This window comes from Lepidochelys kempii, chromosome 13 (assembly GCF_965140285.1).
Source record: "Lepidochelys kempii isolate rLepKem1 chromosome 13, rLepKem1.hap1, whole genome shotgun sequence".
NCBI lineage: Eukaryota > Metazoa > Chordata > Testudines > Cheloniidae > Lepidochelys > Lepidochelys kempii.
The window spans coordinates 40,019,982-40,038,361 of record NC_136392.1 but is presented as its reverse complement, the minus strand read 5'-3'; the positions used below and the strand labels follow the sequence as shown (position 1 = coordinate 40,038,361).

Here is an 18,380-nt window from a genome sequence, read left to right as displayed (position 1 = left end):
TGGTTCTGCAGAGGCTAACCTCCCAGAGCCAATACGATAGGTTTCAATTGCTTGGAGGTGGGGGTGGCGGTTCTGTGTTGCGGGCAGCAAAACTAACAGGAGCTATTGGTTGCCTGCTTCCTCCTAGCACAGGGCATCAATTCCTCAGGTGATCAGTGGAATTACACTGATTGCACCTTCTGGGCTGTTCTGCTTTTACAGCAGATTTGGGATGAGGGTTAGAAGGAATGGTTCTGGGCAAGAGAGTGTTTAGGCTCCCAACCCCTTTCTATCTTCCCAGGGGCAAAAAGGGATCCTCCCTTCCCACCAGTTTTAAACTCCTCTTTCTCTGGCCTGCCCTCAGTAGACCCCTGATTCTGTTCAAAGGCATCAGCTAAAAAAGCCATCTCCTCCCCAGACTTCACATCTTTGTCCCACAGACACTGCTTCACCTCAGCCTGACGTGTGCCTAGGAAATGCTCTTGAGCAACAAGGTCCAACATTCCCTCAAAACTTGCCACCCCCTTGCCCCTCACCCATTTCCCAACAAATCTTTCATTTGGTTTACATATTCCCCATTACTCATACCAGTATTGCTCTTAAGGTTCCTAAATTTAACTCTATATGCTTCAGGGGTAATCTGAAAACTTCACAAAAGAGTATCTTTAAATTTACAATAGTCTAAAGCATCTTCACTAGGCATTCCACTGAATATGTTTCGAGTTGTACCAGTTAATTTCACAGCCAGTTAACTCTCTTATCACCAGAGATTTCATGTATCACACACGGCCTGTCGAAGGACTTCAGGTATTCAGCTCTATTGTCATCCTCACTGTGTGCAGGACATAAGTGTTCCCGTTTGTGGATTTTTGGCATGATGGGAGTCGTTCGGGTCGGGGGGTTCTGGCTCTGCCTCTTTAGCAGGTCCAGGACCTTCTGTGAGCAGCCTCCTCTGGCTGTCTCTTTTCCTTTTCCTTTTCTCTCCAGTTCTGTCAGTGGCAGTCATCTCTGGGGCTCACTCTCCTTTTCTGCAGACTGAAGCCTAAAAAGCTCCAACTTTGCAATCACTTCCCTCATTTTCTTGCTTTTCTGTTCCTACTTCCCTTTCCCGAAATAAGCAAACAGAAAATAACAGAAGTGTGACCCCGTCCTGACTGCTCTTAGCCACTGCACTGAAGACTCACTTAAAATCACAAATATCAGGGCTTAAAGTGTGAACTTCACTCGGAGTAACAAGCAGCACATACACCCTGCTCGCTGTGCCACTGAAACCCCCTCCGTTGCTGTCTGGACGGGGGATCTGCTCGGCCTCTTCAATCTCTGACTCTGAGAGCCGGCCTGACCCTGCTCTGCTGTGAGAACCCCCACTCCTGGGCCCTTCACCCACAGCCCCTGGCATGTCAGCTGCTCCCAGCTACGTGCAAGCCAATATCTCCTCTCCCAGAAACAGCCCTAGGAGCCTCCGTATTGCAGTGTCCAGTTATGCCCACTAGACCCTGCCAGCTTGTATAAATTTGTCAATTTAATAAAGAAATTATTATGTACCAGGCTTGTTCTCTGAAGGGGAGACTCTGACACACTGCAAACCAAACGCACTGCTTCAGGTAGAATAAACAAACAGATTTATTAGCTATAAAGATCGATTTTAAATGATTATAAGTCAAAGCATAACAAGCAGGGAGCTGTTCATTCCTCCCAGGGGTGCAAAAGTATCAGCAGGACCCCAGCGCTCTGTGCCCGGCGCTGCAGAGACACACAGGAAGGGAAGCTCTGACGCCTGCACCCTGAGCCTTGGGGCGAGTCAATCCGACCACTGGCAGCAGGAGTGTGTGTCTCTTATAAAGCGGGGCATGCAAATGAGGAGACAGTTTCCTGGTTAAATCTCTGCCTCTGTCTGCCCAGGCTGCACCCGGAGACACAATCCGCAGCCCCCTGGGTCGGTGCAGTCCCCAGCCAGTCCCCTGAGAACTTTCCCCTCCAGCACCCGGGAAAATGGGATTTTTGCTCCTTGTCATTGTCGCTGTAGCAGCTCTGGAAGGTATTTTCCTCCTCTGAAGACCTGGCCGAGTTAGAAGAATATTGTGTTACCGCTGTTTTTAAACCGATATTAATGGCCTGTCTTTATTCCCAGGTGTCCGGTCCCAGACGCTGGTGGAGTCCGGAGGGGGTGTGAAGAAGCCCGGAGACTCTCTCCGCCTCTCCTGCAAAGCCTCCGGGTTCACCTTCAGCGATTACTACATGAGCTGGGTCCGCCAGGCCCCCGGGAAGGGATTAGAATGGGTCGCTTATATATACCCCGGTGGGAGTAGTACATACTACCTCGATGCAGTGAAAGGGCGATTCACCATCTCCAGGGATGACGCCAAGAGTGAGCTGTATCTGCAAATGACCGGCCTGAAGCCCGAGGACACCGCCCGCTATTACTGTGCGGGAGACACAGTGACACCAAACCGGTTTGTGATCGCACAAAAACCCAGGCTGCGGAATCGCCCTTCTCCCGGCGGCCGCGCGGGGGCAGCAGCGACACCCCCCGCTTCGGGCTCGGGCAGGAGACCCGGCCCCCGGGGGAACGGGACACAAACCTCCCGCCAGTTTAAACCTTCCGTTCCCGGGCAACGTGTCTCCCCTTCCTGCCCAGAGCCCCACTGAGTGCAGAGACCCCCTGCTTCATCTGTGAACTCCAATGCGGAGTGAGTCCTGTTCTGAGTCGCTCTCCCCCGCAGACCCGGTATGTTGGCTCCCGCTGGGCCAGTCTCGGTGTCAGACTCACAGGCCAGCGTCGGTCAGTGTAAAGGGGACAAGCGCGTTGGGGTTCGCATCAGACCCAAGGGATGGAGCGAATTGCCCCTAGGGACAAATCCTCCGCTAGTGTAAAGTCACACAACTGTTTTCACTAGACTCGAGTTACTCCTGATTTACACCAGGGAGGCTCTGGCCCTTTCAGGAAACTGGGATGTTTGTAGAAAAGGAGGACTTGTGGCGCCTTAGAGACTAACCAATTTATCTGAGCATAAGCTTTCCTGAGCTACAGCTCACTTCATCGGACGCATCGGATGAAGTGAGCTGTAGCTCACAAAAGCTTATGCTCAAATAAATGGGTTAGTCTCTAAGGTGCCACAAGTCCTCCTGTTCTTTTTGCGAATACAGACTAACACGGCTGCTACTTTGAAAGGAATCAGTGACATCCAGTCATGGCAAAGTTCGTGGTTCAGGCTTGTTGCAGTGATGGAGTAATCTGCTGTCTTAAGTCAAGTCTCTGGAGAGCACCCACAGCCCGGATGGGTCATTCAGTCTTTTGTTCAGAGCTTCCATTTGTAGCAAGGTCCCTCCAGAGGGAAGAAGCAGGACTGAAGACCAAATGGAGAAGATGCAGCTGCCTTTTATAGTCTTTTCCGTGCGGCCCGTGCTTCCTTTGTTCCAAACACAAGCCCAGCACATGGCTGGGAAGCCTTTAGGGCTTGTCTACATACCCGCTGGATTGGTGGGCAGCGATCCATCCAGCGGGAGGTCTATTTATCGCATCTAGTATAGACGGGATAAATCAACCACTGAGCACTCCAGCAGAAGGAAAAGCACAAGCGGAGTCATCGGGAGAGTCTCAGCTGTCGAGTTACCGCAGTGAAGACACCGCGGTAAGTAGATCTGAGGTGATACAAACATATAAACAAGATCATCATCTGTGGCAAATTCTAACATGTTTGCAGATATCTTACAGGGCATATCTGGCTGTGACCAGTGTCCCAGTGGGGGACAGCTCTGGTCACTCCATTAGGGTGAACTGCAAAGAATGGGGCAGACAATCCCCATAAAGCGGGTGGATATTCCCAGGGCTGGTGCGACCAGTAGGTGAACTAGGCGGTCACCTAGGGCGTCAAGATTTGGGGCCACCAAAAAGCGGTGCTCCCCAATTTTTTTACAGTGTTTCATCCTGCTGTCCCCCCACCCCCACCGCGCTTCCCCAAAGTGTCCCCCGGCCCCCACTTGCTGCCCCGGCGCGCTTTCCCAGCCCCAGAAGCGTCCCTGCATCTCTCCTGCAGCCCCACATTGCCTCGGCTCTGCTCTGCTCCTGGCATCAGCTGCTGCCGCAGGGTCCTAGCGCCCCATTTCCACTAGGGCAGGGCAGGTTGCCCTTCCCCCGCCCTTCCCCCTCAGACCTTCCCTTTTCCGGCAGGACCCTCCACCAGCACAGGCCCCCACCCACCCACAGTCACCGCTCCTGCCCCACACTGGGCAAGGGTCACCCCCAGTGAGGGGCAGCAGCAGGGGAGGAGGTGCACAAGTGATGGCAGCCCCCCCCTCCCAGCTCCCACCACAGGGGAGGCGAGGGGGCTTCCTGGACCTGAGAGGGACCCTAGGAGCATGTGCGTTGACAGTGGTACAGGGTGAGTGTGCTACTGGGGGGGGGACATGGGGGGCCCCTCCCACAGAACTCACTGCTGCCAGCAGAGAGAGGGCTGGGGGGAGTCCTCCGCTCTGGCCCCATCCTTGGGGCAGCCTGTCTGCACCCCAAACTCATCCCCAGCCCTGCCCCACCTGAGAGCCTGCACCCCCAGCCAGAGCCCTCACCCCCCCACACACCCCAAACCTCTGCTCCAGCTCCGAGCCTCTCCCACACCCCAAAGCCCTCATCCCTAACCCCAGCCAGAGCCCTCATCGCCCCACACCCTAACCCTCTGCCCAGCCCTGAGCCTCCTCCCACACCTCTAACCCCTCATCCCCAGCCTCACCCCACAGTCCTCACCCCTCCACCCCCATCCCCTTCCCACACACCCTCTCTGCTGCCAAACTTCCTCCCAGAGCCTGCATCCCAGACCTTCACACGCACTCCCAGAGCCTGCACACCTCACCCCCTCCTGCACTCCCACCCCTTGTCCCAGCCCAGAGCCTACACCCAGCACCCAAACTCCCTCCCAGAGCCTGCACCCCTCACCCTCTCCTGCACCCCCACCGTCTGCCCCAGCCCAGAGCCTGCACCCAGCACCCAAACTCCCTCCCAGAGCCTGCACCCCAATCTCCTGCCCCAACTCAGAGCCTGCACCCCAGACCTCCTCTCCACATCCAAACTCCCTCCCAGAGCCTTAGGCCGGTGGGGGGCAGAGTTTGGGGGGGCGGGTTCTAGGAACCACCAAAATTTCTACAAACCTGCCACCCCTGCCAGTATCTGGGTTTTAAGCCCTGTTATGCCTGCAACAAGCCTAAGCCTGTGAGTGACCCCCATAGCAGCTGCCTGAAGTGCTTGAGGGAATCAAACATGAAAGACAAGTGTCAGATTTGTAAAAACTTTTGTCCGAGATCGCAGAAGGAGCATGCCATTGGTTTGAGGGCTCTCCTCATGGAGGCTGTGCTCTGCCTATTGCAGGACTGCAGTCTCAGCAGGACTCTAGGCCCAGCACCTTGGCCTCGGTTTGTAGTTCACCCCTGGCACCGGGATCAGTCTGGCACCTCTACCCTTCGCCAGTGTCCAAGAAGCAGTCAAAAAAGTGGCACTCCCTGGCACCAAGCAAAAAGGGTCAAGGGACTTTGGACAAAGGACCTAGTTCAGGCCACCTGCCCGCCACAGAGCCGCATGGGGTTTCTCTCTGATTGGATCCACTAGTCTCCCCAGGGAGCCACCGCTGGCTCCTGGGAGTGGCACGGGATCCAAACTCACTATTGTGCAAATATGAGTGTGTAGGTTGTTGAAATTTGTCATATTAATATTGTCAGTTGTTGTTGTAAGATAGAGTATCCACCAGTCTAATGTTATAACTTTTTATTGATAACAATAATTGGATATTCTAACGGCAGAATAAAATACAGTAGATTTGTATATGAAAGAATGAAGGAAGGAAATATACGTGATTAAAAAGGGTGTATTTCTGAAAGTATTTTGAAAGTTTATAATAAGCGATGGCCTGAGGGGAGGGGAGGGAGAAGGGGGGCGCAAGGTGTAAGTTTCGCCTAGGGTGCAAAATGTCCTTGCACCGGCCCTGGATATTCCAACACTTATAACGTCACATACAAAAATGATACATGCACATAGACAGCATAATCATCATCAGCAAATCATAACCTTTTCATAGACACCTCACTCGACAACCTTTGTACAGTATGTGCTGCAAATATATAACAGTGGTTGCAACAATGATCTATAGGGTCATATTTTAATCACACCAAACAATTCATTACACACATTGATATGGGTTCAAAGGAATTATTATCTGCCAGACAGAAGCCCAAATAGTTCCATGTTCACCTCTCAGTTCCCATGTGGGGATAGAAAGCAGGAGAGGTGAAAACACAAACCCTGGCAGCTATCAAAGGGCCCACGGCTGCTGCTCAAATCCCTGTTGGTCAATGTCATAGAGCTGGGTAGTGTCTGTTTAAAGATTTATTCAGCTCCCTGCCCTGTACATTGTCTCACTTGAAATTCTGTGGCCTGCATTGTGCAGGAGGTCAGACTAGATGATCATAATGGTCCCTTCTGACCTAAATGTCTATGAATCTATGAATCTTATTGTCTGAGTATCATTCAGAGTAACTGTCTTTCCAACATTCCCTTAGAAAATTCTCTCTCTCTCTCTCTCTCTCTCTCCCTCTCCCCCATGTGTGTGAATGAGTTTGGGGATATGAAAGTGAACATGAGTGACAGTGGTAATGGGAATGGAAATCTGTGTTTCAGCGTGAATGGTTATAGTGTCTGAATGGAAGTGGGAATGGAAATATTGTTGTTGTTTTTGTTGTTATCCCTCAATATTACATCGTGGGGATGGTGTGAAACACGTAGCATTCCTATCATACAAGTTCTTTAAACACAGCCAGAAGAAAGAGTCTGTCTACACTTTATAGCCTATTAATAATTAACTAAGTAAATGATCTTGAGGATGATGCTCAGCGGTGATAGATTTGATGCTGATTGTGGGCCTAGTGCCCTGGGTCTCCAGAAGCCGGGAATGGGCGACAGGGGTTGGATCACTCCGTGATTCCCTGTTCTGTTCGTTTCCTCTGGGGCACCTGGCGTTGGCCACTGTCAGGAGACAGGATACTGGGCTAGATGGACCTTTGGTCTTACCCAGTCTGGCCGTTCTTATGTTCTTAATTATAGTCTAGGGTCCCATAGTCCTAGGCACGGTACAAACACAGACCATAAAACCTCTTTCAGTCCCACCAAGTTTACAATCTGAGTGTACACGGGAAATGGAGTGTGACTGGGAATAGAAATATAAACATGAATATAAATATCAGCCGGGCATCATAATCTTCCTTCACTGTAGCCTGAATCCTCCCCACTCCCCACTAAAGAAAAACTCCCGGACACGCTGCTCTCGGCCCCCTAATGTCAGGGAGGCTCCACTGCAAAACCTTAACTGATGAAACAAAGAAGTTGTACTTACGTGCCTGTGCTTAATTTGTGTTTTCAATGATTTACCTTCTAGGAAAATCTGGCATGTCTTGCACCCCCAGAAGGGGCATCTTGCACCCCCAGGGGGTGCGTGCACCCCAGATTAAGAACCACTGATTTAGACCATTCCTGACAGGTGTTTGTCCAGCCTGCTCTTAAAAATCTTCAGTGATGGAGATTCCACAACCTCCCTGGGAAATTTATTCCAGTGCTTAACAACCCTGACAGGAAGTTTTTCCTAATGTCAAACCTCCCTTGGTGGAATTTAAGCCCATTGCTTCTTGTCTTATCCTCAGAGGTTAAAGAGAATAATTTGTCACCCTCCTGCTTTTATGTACTTGCAAACTGTTATCACATCCCCCTCAGTCTTCTCTTCTCCGGACTAAACAAACTAAATTTTTTCAAAAGAAAAGGGATACTTGTGGCACCTTAGAGACTAACCAATGTATTTGAGCATAAGCTTTCGTGAGCTACAGCTCACTTCATCAGATGCATTCAGTGGAAAATACAGTGTGGAGATTTATATACATAGAGAACATGAAACAATGGGTGTTACCATACACACTGTAACCAGAGTGATCACTTAAGGTGAGCTATTACCAGCAGGAGAGCGGGGGTGGGGGGGAACCTTTTGCAGTGATAATCAAGGTGGGCCAATTCCAGCAGTTGACAAGAACGTCTGAGGAACAGTGGGGGGTGAGGGAGGGGAATAGTTTTACTTTGTTTAATGACCCATCCACTACCAGTCTCTATTCAAGCCTAAGTTAATTGTATCCAGTTTGCAAATTAATTCCAATTCAGCAGTCTCTCGTTGGAGTCTGTTTTTGAAGTTTTTTTGTTGAAGAATTGCAACTTTTAGGTCTGTAATTGAGTGACCAAAGAGATTGAGGTGTTCTCCGACTGGTTTTTGAATGTTATAATTTTTGACATCTGATTTGTGTCCATTTATTCTTTTAGGTAGAGACTGTCCAGTTTGACCAATGTACATGGCAGAGGGGCATTGCTGGCACATGATGGCATATATCACATTGGTAGATGTGCAGGTGAACGAGCCTCTGATAGTGTGGCTGATGTGATTAGGCCCTATGATGGTGTCCCCTGAATAGATATGTGGACACAATTGGCAACGGGCTTTGTTGCAAGGATAGGGTCCTGGGTTAGTGGTTCTGTTGTGTGGTGTGTGGTTGCTGGTGAGTATTTGCTTTAGGTTGGGGGGCTGTCTGTAAGCAAGGACTGGCCTGTCTCCCAAGATCTGTGAGAGTGATGGGTCGTCCTTCAGGATAGGTTGTAGATCCTTGATGATGCGCTGGAGAGGTTTAAGTTGGGGACTGAAGGTGATGGCTAGTGGCGTTCTGTTATTTTCTTTGTTGGGCCTGTCCTGTAGTTGGTGACTTCTGGGTACTCTTCTGGCTCTGTCAATCTGTTTCTTCACTTCAGCAGGTAGGTATCGTAGTTGTAAGAATGCTTGATAGAGATCTTGTAGGTGTTTGTCTCTGTCTGAGGGGTTGGAGCAAATGCGGTTGTATCGTAGAGCTTGGCTGTAGACAATGGATCGTGTGGTGTGGTCTGGATGAAAGCTGGAGGCATGTAGGTAAGTATAGTGGTCAGTAGGTTTCCGGTATAGGGTGGTATTTATGTGACCATCGCTTATTAGTACCATAGTGTCCAGGAAGTGGATCTCTTGTGTGGACTGGTCCAGGCTGAGGTTGGTGGTGGGATGGAAATTGTTGAAATCATAGTGGAATTCCTTAAGGGCTTCTTTTCCATGGGTCCAGATGACGAAGATGTCATCAATGTAGCGCAAGTAGAGTAGGGGCATTAGGGGACGAGAGCTGAGGAAATGTTGTTCTAAGTCAGCCACTGTGGATGTAGAAGCCCTCTACACCAACACTCCACACAAAGATGGACTACAAGCCGTCAGGAACACTATCCCCGATAATGTCACAGCAAACCTGGTGGCTGCACTTTGTGACTTGGTCCTCCCCCATAACTTTTTCACATTTGCGGACAATGTATACCTTCAGATCAGCGGCACTGCTATGGGTACCTGCATGGCCCCACAGTATGCCAACATTTTGATGGCTGATTTAGAAGAACGCTTCCTCAGCTCTCGTCGGTTTTCTGGCCCAAGGAGCATTTTCCAAGGAGACAAAAATCCTGGGTTAAATGGGTAAATAAATAACCCTCCACAATATTCATGTCTGGTTTCAATAACAATACAAAAACCGGGGTCGGTGAGAGAAAGAGAGAGAGGCTGCAGAGTCCACTTCTCCCGTCCGCCACCAGGGGCAGCAATGAGCAAACAGCACCGCACAGCCTTGGGGACAAGACTGAAAGCGGGCACTGGAGGTTGGAAAACATCATTTTCCAACTCTGCACCTACAGAAACTGCTCCTTTGGACATAGGACCCGCCGGTGCCCTTTGACTCCGCCTCACCTGTAAAGTCTCCGGGTTCAACTTCCGCGCTGGGTCCGTCAGGCTCCTGGGTAGTGTCTGCAATGGGTCTCCAGGGTGGAGTACCAAGGAAAGAGTTCTCATGACACCGATTCACCGAAAGGGCGATTCATTGCCGCCGGAGAGAATCCCAACAACCGGCTGTATTTACAAACAAGCAGCCAGAGACCCGAGGATACAGCCTGGTATCACTGTGTGAGAGACTGGATCACAGTGACAAAACCCATCACCAAAACAAACAGTGGGTTCACGCCGTGTTGGGCTCTAAAAATGGCCACATTAAAGAAAAGACGGGAATTAACCCCAATAGTCAATGTTATGTCAAAAGCACTGATTAATGCTTGGTTTTATTTTACAGAATGGAGCAGATGAAATTGTTAGAATTTGATTGTATAAAATCGTTTCATGTTCCCTATTCCATTATTACTTGCAGGAATCATTGGTCTGACACTACCATGGAAGGAAATATGAACAGTGATGAATCACATAAAGTTGTGTGCCAAATGCCTCTGAAGAATGTTATCATTGGTGGAGATATCTATCTAGCTATTTTGTTTTCTTAACACTGTATCTGTTGTCATTGTAGTTTGTTCATTCAAATTATTTATTTTATTCAGTTTTTCAAATCATTTTACTATTTTCCATTTCACTTTTTAAGGTGTTCTTTAAAAATTCCATGTATGTTGGGGGGAGGGATAACTCGGTGGTTTGAGCATTGGCCTGCCAAACCCAGGATTGTGAGTTCAGTCCTTGAGGGGGCCATTTCGGTATTGGTCCTGCTTTGAGCAGGGGGTTGGACTAGAGGAGGTCCCTTCCAACCCTGATATTCTTTGAACCTAACATTTTTGGACTATTTCAGCCAAAACTCACTATGTGGAGAAAGCAAAATTCCCATCAGTAATGCCTATCAATAATATTCTTTAAAGCACGAAACTGACTAAGGAACTTAAGCTCCATTTTCAGCAATGACTTAGGAATTCTGAAGTCTAAGGTCTTGTCTACATGGTCCTGCAGTTCGGACTACAGGGGCATGACTAGCAATGTGCACCAAAGTGCTACACGGTAACTTCCTTGTGTGTGCTCTGCAGGTGTGAACTAAAGATTCCTAGTGAGCAATAGCATAGCCTTCTTCAAGCAGGAATACATTCGTGTGAAGGAGGAACCTTGTAGACTGCACCCACAGCATCCAAAGGGGGAGTTTCAGCACAGACTTTGGTGTGCCCTGTTATTCACAGTCCCCTAGTCCAAACCGAGGGATAGTGTACACATGCCCTTAATCTCAGTGAAAGTCAGTGGGATGTAGGCATCTAAGAGTCAGATATTCAAAGGTATTTAGGTGCTTAAAATGGCAGCTAGACACCTAGTGAGAGTTTCAGAAGCATCTAAGTGCCTAGCTCCTATTGATTTCAATGGCACTTGGATTCCTAGGCATGTCTGTAGAGCCCATTAGGAACCTACCTACACCTTTAGGGGCCTAAATATCCTGAATATTTTGAGCTTATATCACTTTTGAAAGGGGGATTTAGAATGAAAATTTCAAAAGGGCCAAAGTGAGCTAGATTCTGGGAGTTGGGCTTCTATCTCCCTTAGGCGCCTTCAAAATCCCAGCATTACTCGCCTATGTCACATAGCTGTTTTTGAGAATTTTACTCTGTGTATCACAGAATCATAGAATCATAGAAGATTAGGGTTGGAAGAACCCTCAGAAACTCATCTAGTCTAAGCCCCTGTGTGACGTTGCACTCCATATGTTTTATTAAAATATGCTAATGAGTGTGAATATAATGTAACTAGAACATGCTTTATGCAAAAGGTCTCTTTTAAGGTATCGTTACAAAGCTTATAACCTACTGAGTGTGTTCATTCTATTTGTATGTATGTATAATTCTTGTATCTGAAGCTAGAAATATAAAGTATAACTCTGAAGTACTATTGTAATTATGCACAGTGTGGGCCATTAATGGTGGTTTGGAATCTTGCTGGCTCTCATTAACTAGGACAATTGGTTGTAAATGGCTCTGTTTACTTGAAAGCCTTCCTGTGTTCCAGTGACTCAGGCCAGAAAGAATGGAGGCTTGGGGTCTCACAGGATATGTGACCATGTCACCTGGGACTGGAATCCATCTTAAACCTGGTGCTTTTCCATTTCGAAGGAGGGGTGGGGACCCAGAGAGACAAAAGATTCCCACCTTGTGCCGAAGCTATGAAAGTGGGTGAAACAGAACAAAGGGGGCTGCCAGTCATGAGAAATCTCCTAGTTACCACCTGAGCTGGAACTAACAAAAACTGTACCAGGGGAAAGGATTGGGCCCAGTCTAGGAAGGAGTCTAGTCTGTGAAAGAAGCTTATTGGAACAGCTCTGAGGGTGAGATTTACCTGTATTCAGTTTCTTAATGTATTAGGCTTAGACTTGCGTGCTTTATTTTGCTTTATTTTATTTGCTTACTTTGTTCTGTCTGTTATTACTTGAAACAACTTAAATCCTACTTTTTATACTTAATAAAATCACTTTTGTTTATTAGTAAACGCAGAGTAAGTGATTAATACCTGAGGGAGCAAATAGCTGTGCATATCTGTCTATCAGTGTTATAGAGGATGGACAATTTATGGGTTTCCCCTGTATAAGCTTGATACAGAGTAAATCGGATTTATTTGGGTTTGGATTGCATTGAGAACTGAGTGTCCGGGTGCTGGAGATAGGTGAGTTGCTGAGCAATTTTTGGTTAAATTCTGCAGCTTTGGGGGTGTGGATCAGACCTCGGTGTGTGTTGCAGGTGACTAGCGTGTCTGGCTCAACAAGGCAGGGTTCTGGAGTCCCAAACTGGCAGTGGAAAACGGGCTCAGAGGTATTTTCAGCACATCAGGTGACAGTCACAAGGGGATCTCTGTGATCGAACCCATCACACCCTGCTCAAAGCAGGACCAACCCCAACTAAATCATCCCAGCGAAGGCTTTGCCAACCTGGGCCTTAAAAACCTCTAAGGATGGAGATTCCACCATCTCCCTGGGTAACCCATTCCAGTGCTTCACCACCCTCCTAATAAAATAGTTTTTCCAAATATCCAACCTAGGTCTCCCCCACTGCAACTTGAGACCATTGCTCCTTGTTCTGTTATCTGCCACTACTGAGAACAGCCGAACTTCATCCTCTTTGGAATCCCTCCTCAGGTAGCTGAAGGCTGCTATCAAATCCTCCCTCACTCTTCTCTTCTGCAGACTAAATAACCCCAGTTCCCTCAACCTCTCCTCCTAAGTCATGTGCCCCAGCCCCCGAAGCATCTTCATTGCCCTCCGCTGGACTCTCTCCAATTTGTCCACATCCTTTCTGTAGTGGGGGGCCCAAAACTAGATGCAGTACTCCAGATGTGACCTCACCAGTGCCGAATAGAGGGGAATAATCACTTCCCACGATCTGCTGGCAATGCTTCTACTAATGCAATCTAATATGCCGTTAGCCTTCTTGGCAACAAGGTAACACTGTTGACTCATATCCAGCTTCTCGTCCACTGTAATCCCCAGGTCCTTTTTGGCAAAAGTGCCACTTAGCCAGTCGATCCCCAACCTGTAGCAGTGCATGGGATTCTTCCGTCCTAAGTGCAGGACTCTGCACTTGTCCTTGTTGAACCTTATCAGATTTCTTTTGACCCAATCCTCCAATTTGTCTAGCTCGCTCTGGGCCCTATTCCTACCCTCCAGAATATTTACCTCTGCCCCAAGGTTAGTGTCATCCATGAACTTGCTGAGGGTGCAATCCACCCCATCATCAGTATCATTAATGAAGATGTTGAACAAAACGAGCCCCAGGAATGACCGCTGGGACACTCCACTTGATACCATCTGCCAACTAGATATCGAACTGTTGATAACTACCCATTGACCCCAACAATCTAGCCAGCTTTCTATACACCTTATAGTCCATTCATCTAATCCAGTGGTGGGCAAACTTTTTGGCCCGAGGGCCACATCTGGGTGGGGAAATTACATGCAGGAGTGGGGCAGGGGTTGAGGTGCGGGATGTGTGAGGAGGTGCAGTGTGCATGAAGGGGCTCTGGGCAAGAGGTTGGTGCAGAGGAGGGGTGCGGGGTGTATGAGGGGTCTTAGGGCAGGCAGTTGGGGTGCAGGAGGAGTGGGAGATGTAGCAGGGGGCTCAGGGCAGGGGGTTGGGGTGCAGGGGGGAGTGTGACTGGGGGCTCAAGGCAGGGGTTTGGGGTCCAGGCTTTGGCCCGGCACTGCTTACCTCGAGTGGCACTGGGGTGGAAGTGGTGCGCAACGTGCCTAAGGTAGGCTCCCTGCCTGCCCTGGCCTCGCGCCACTCCCGGAAGTGACCAGCATGTCTAGCAGTGGCTCCTGGGGTGGGGTGGGGAGGGTGGCTCTGCTGCACGCTGCCCTCGCCTGTGGGTACCATACTAGAAGCTCCCATTGGCTTCGGTTCCCCCTTCCCGGGAAATAGGAGCTGCGGGGGGGGGGGGGGGTGCCTGCAGGCAAGGTCAGCGCACAGAGCCCTCTGCCTCTCTTCCCCAGGAGTCGCAGGGACATGGTGCCAGCCCTTCCCCGCACTTAGCCCAGCAGCACCATGGGGGTGGCAATCCCTCAGGCTGGATCCAAAGCCCTGAGGGGCCGGATCCTGCCCACGGGCAATAGTTTGCCCATCCCTGATCTAATCCATACTTCTTTAATTTGCTGGCAAGAATACTGTGGGAGATCGTATCAAAAGCTTTGCTAAAGTCAAGGCATATCACGTCCGTGTTTTCCCCATATCCACAGAGCCAGTTATCTCGTGATAGAAGGCAATCAGGTCGGTCAGGCATGACTTGCCCTTGGTGAATCCATGTTGACTGTTCCTGATCACCTTCGTCTCCTCCAAGTGCTTCAAACTGGATTCCTTGAGGACCTGCTCCATGATTTTTCCAGGGACTGAGGTGAGGCTGACTGATCTATCATTCCCTGGATTCTCCTTCTTCCCTTTTTTAAAGATGGTCACTATATTTCCCTTTTACTGCCACTGCGCTGGTTGTGGGCATCCAAAACTTCTGGGTGGTTCTGAAATCTCTGCCTTAGCTCCCCTAGTGCAGTTTTCACTCATTGTTTGAAAAGCACCTGACAAAGGAAGAGAAGCAAGGTTTATCTACCTTTTTCAGCTAGGGGAAAATTAGGTGCCTTTAAAAATTACCCCCACAGATCCTGCCCTCATCCAAGATTTGGTGGGATTTTCAAAGGGGCTGAGAGGATTGGACAAGCCGAGCCTATATCGTTTCCTTTGATACATTGGTGTTTATGTCATTTGAGGCAGTGGCCAGGACTCAGGAGACTTGTGTTCTCTTCCCATTCATATCACTGGTCTCCTGGATGCTCATGGACAAGATCCATCACCTCTCCATACCCAGCAAAGTTTTCATCCACCTATGTACCTATCTCCCATTGACTTTCCTGATGCCCAACTCCTGTCTGTGTCTTTGAAACCCCTCCTCCAGTGTCTATGACAATGACAGTACTGAAAAATCTCAAACAAATGAAATTTTAAAAATGAAGGGAAAAACAAAAAACAAAATGAGAAAAAATCCCATTTCCCCACATCTTTTTCCAACCAGCTCTCAGTTATGTTCTCAGTTAGATAAAAACATAAAACAGTATTGCTTGAAGCTTGCAATGTAACATTCCTTTATTTCTTAGAATGCAGACCCATAAGATGCAAGAACACAAAAACAGAGGGACAAAGCAGGCTCCTCCCTACAACAGAGAGGCATAACTCTATGGTGATGGGCTGAAGAATGACAGCCCTCAAGCCTAAAACAAAGACTCACCAGCAACTACACACCACACAACAAAAACACCAACCCAGGAACCAAACACTGCAACAAACCTCGGTGCCAACTCTGTCCACATATCTATTCAAGGGACACCATCATAGGACCTAACCACATCAGCCACACCATCAGGGGCTCATTCACCTGCACATCTACCAATGTGATATATGCCACCATGTGCCAGCAATGCCCCTCTGCCATGTACATTGGCCAAACTGGACAGTCTCTACGCAAAAGAATAAATGGACACAAATTTGACATCAGGAATTATAACGTTCAGAAACCAGTAGGAGAACACTTCAATCTCCCTGGTCACTCAATAACAGACCTAAAAGTGGCAATTCTTCAACAAAAAAAACTTCAAAAACAGACTTCAACAAGAAACTGCAGAACTGGAATTAATTTAAACTGGACACCAAATTAAGCCTGAATAAAGACTGGGAGTGGATGGGTCACTACAAAAACTAATTTTCCCTCAGTTGATATTCACACCTTCTTTTCAACTGTTGGAAATGGGCGACGTCCACCTTGATTGTATTGGCCTTGTTAATACTACAGAAGTAATCAACCACTGAAAATAGGCCACTTCCACCTTAACTGAATTGGCCTCGTTAGCACTGACCCTCCACTCAGTAAGGCAACTTCCATCTTATTATATATATACCGCTGACTGTATTTTCCACTCCATGCTTCTGTTGAAGTGGGTTTTAGCCCATGAAAGCTTATGCCCAAATAAATGTGTTAGTCTCTAAGGTGCCACAAGGACTCCTCTTTGTTTTTGCTGATACAGTCTAACACGGCTACCACTCTAAAAATTGACAACAGAGGATCCTAATCAGTGGAGAATGAATGTCATTGGCTTCAGTGGGAGTGGAAGAGACCCAGAGCCACTCCAAAGATGTTAAGCTCCTTGCAGAATTTGGGCACTTGTGTTCATGTACGGATGAATGTATGGATGCATGAAGCAGAGTGCTTTACTGAAATGTGTGTCTGGAAAAGAAAACATTTTTCTTAAAGAATGTCTCTTACAATATCAAGATATCATCACATCCGATGAAGTGAGCTGTAGCTCACGAAAGCTTATGCTCAAATAAATTGGTTAGTCTCTAAGGTGCCACAAGTCCTCCTTTTCTTTTTACAGTATCAAGTTTTGTATAAAGAAATGTGTATTAAATGTATGAAAGATTAATACTGAAAAAGTATCCAAGTAAAAGAAAGAAAGAAAGAAAGAAAATGGATGAAGTAAGGTCAATGAGGGGTTCTCAAGGACTCTCCTATTCTCAAGGACTCCAATGGGCCATGTCTAAGAAACTATTTCAGTCCATCTCTATTTTACTATATGCTAAGATTTGTCCTTTAAGGTTCTATGCCTTTTCTGGAAGCAATCAGTTTAAGAATAGCTTTTCTCAGGGACTCATTGACCTCTTTGTTTCTCAGGCTATAGATGACAGGATTGATCATGGGAGTCAGGACTGTGTAGAAGACAGAGAAGAGTTTGTGTAGGATCTTGGGAGTATTAGCTGTTGGAGCCACATAGACAGTAATCAGTGTCCCATAGAAAACTATAACCACAATGAGGTGAGAGGAGCAGGTGGAAAAGGCCTTTTGCCTCCCCGTGGTGGAAGGGATTCTCAGGATGGTGGCGATGATACAAACGTAGGATGTCAGGGTCAGTAGACAGGGCACAATTGTCCCTATGGCAGAGATAGTAAATGTTACCAGTTGAAGAGTCTGGGTGTCATCACAGGACAGCTTAATCATGGGTGAAAAATCACAAAAGAAATGATCAATTTCTTTGGAATTACAGAACGTTAATTGGAAAAAGAAAATATCTACTATGGCACAGCCCACAAGGCTACTTATCCAGGACCCAGCCACCAGTTGGCAACAAACCCTGCCATTCATCAGAGCATCATAACGGAGTGGATTGCATATCGCTAAATACCAATCATAAGGCATTGCCATGAGCAGCAGACATTCTGCAGTTGACATGACACCAAATAAGTATAATTGCAGAATGCAGCCCTTTACAGAAATGGATCTGTCCCCAGTCAGGAGACTGGCCAGCAGCCTGGGCAGGATGGTGGAGGTGTAGCGGGTCTCCAAGCAGGACAAGTTCCCCAGGAAGAAGTACATGGGGATGTGAAGGTGCTGATCAGTCACAACTAGCGCAATAATGAGGATGTTCCCTGCCACAGTCACAATGTAGATCACTAGAAACACGAGGAAGAGAAGGGGCTGCAGCTCAGGGACATTCCCAAATCCTAAAAGGATGAATTTCACGATGGGTGTTTGATTTCTTCCTTCCACTTTCTCCATAATCTGTATCTAGAAAAAGAAAACCATTAAATATTGATGGAGTGCACGCCGTCAGTTTGTGCTGTTGGATACACTAGCAGAAACCTGGAGTAGGTAACCTCATACCACTGCATCTCTCCACTAGAAGAATGAAGTTGTTAATAAACAGAGGAAGACTAATATAATCAAGAGATTGAGCTTCCAATGCAGGTGAACCAAGAGCATGGAACCCTACTGAATTACGGAAATGTCCCCTCTAACTCTCTTATGCTTTCTTGAACGTTAAATAAAGACTTTTAGGCTGGGATTTTGGAATACCTTAATCCTATCAGTGTCATAGCAACAAATCTAGAAGACATAAACAAAATCAAGAGATTGGAAACGAAAGATATTTAGAGTTCAACGACTGGTAGTCTAACCTGCAGTTGGGAGGTGTAATTCCCGGCTTGGGTAGAGGTACAT

General features: G+C 47.8%; 1 protein-coding gene across 1 annotated transcript; it reads right to left on the bottom strand.

Moving 5' to 3' along the window:
- Positions 1–16,976: 16,976 nt before the first annotated feature.
- Positions 16,977–17,939, bottom strand: LOC140897339 (olfactory receptor 11A1). Its single transcript, XM_073309849.1, has one exon. The coding sequence runs from the start codon at positions 17,937–17,939 to the stop codon at positions 16,977–16,979; it is 963 nt and encodes a 320-aa protein (XP_073165950.1).
- Positions 17,940–18,380: the final 441 nt, after the last annotated feature.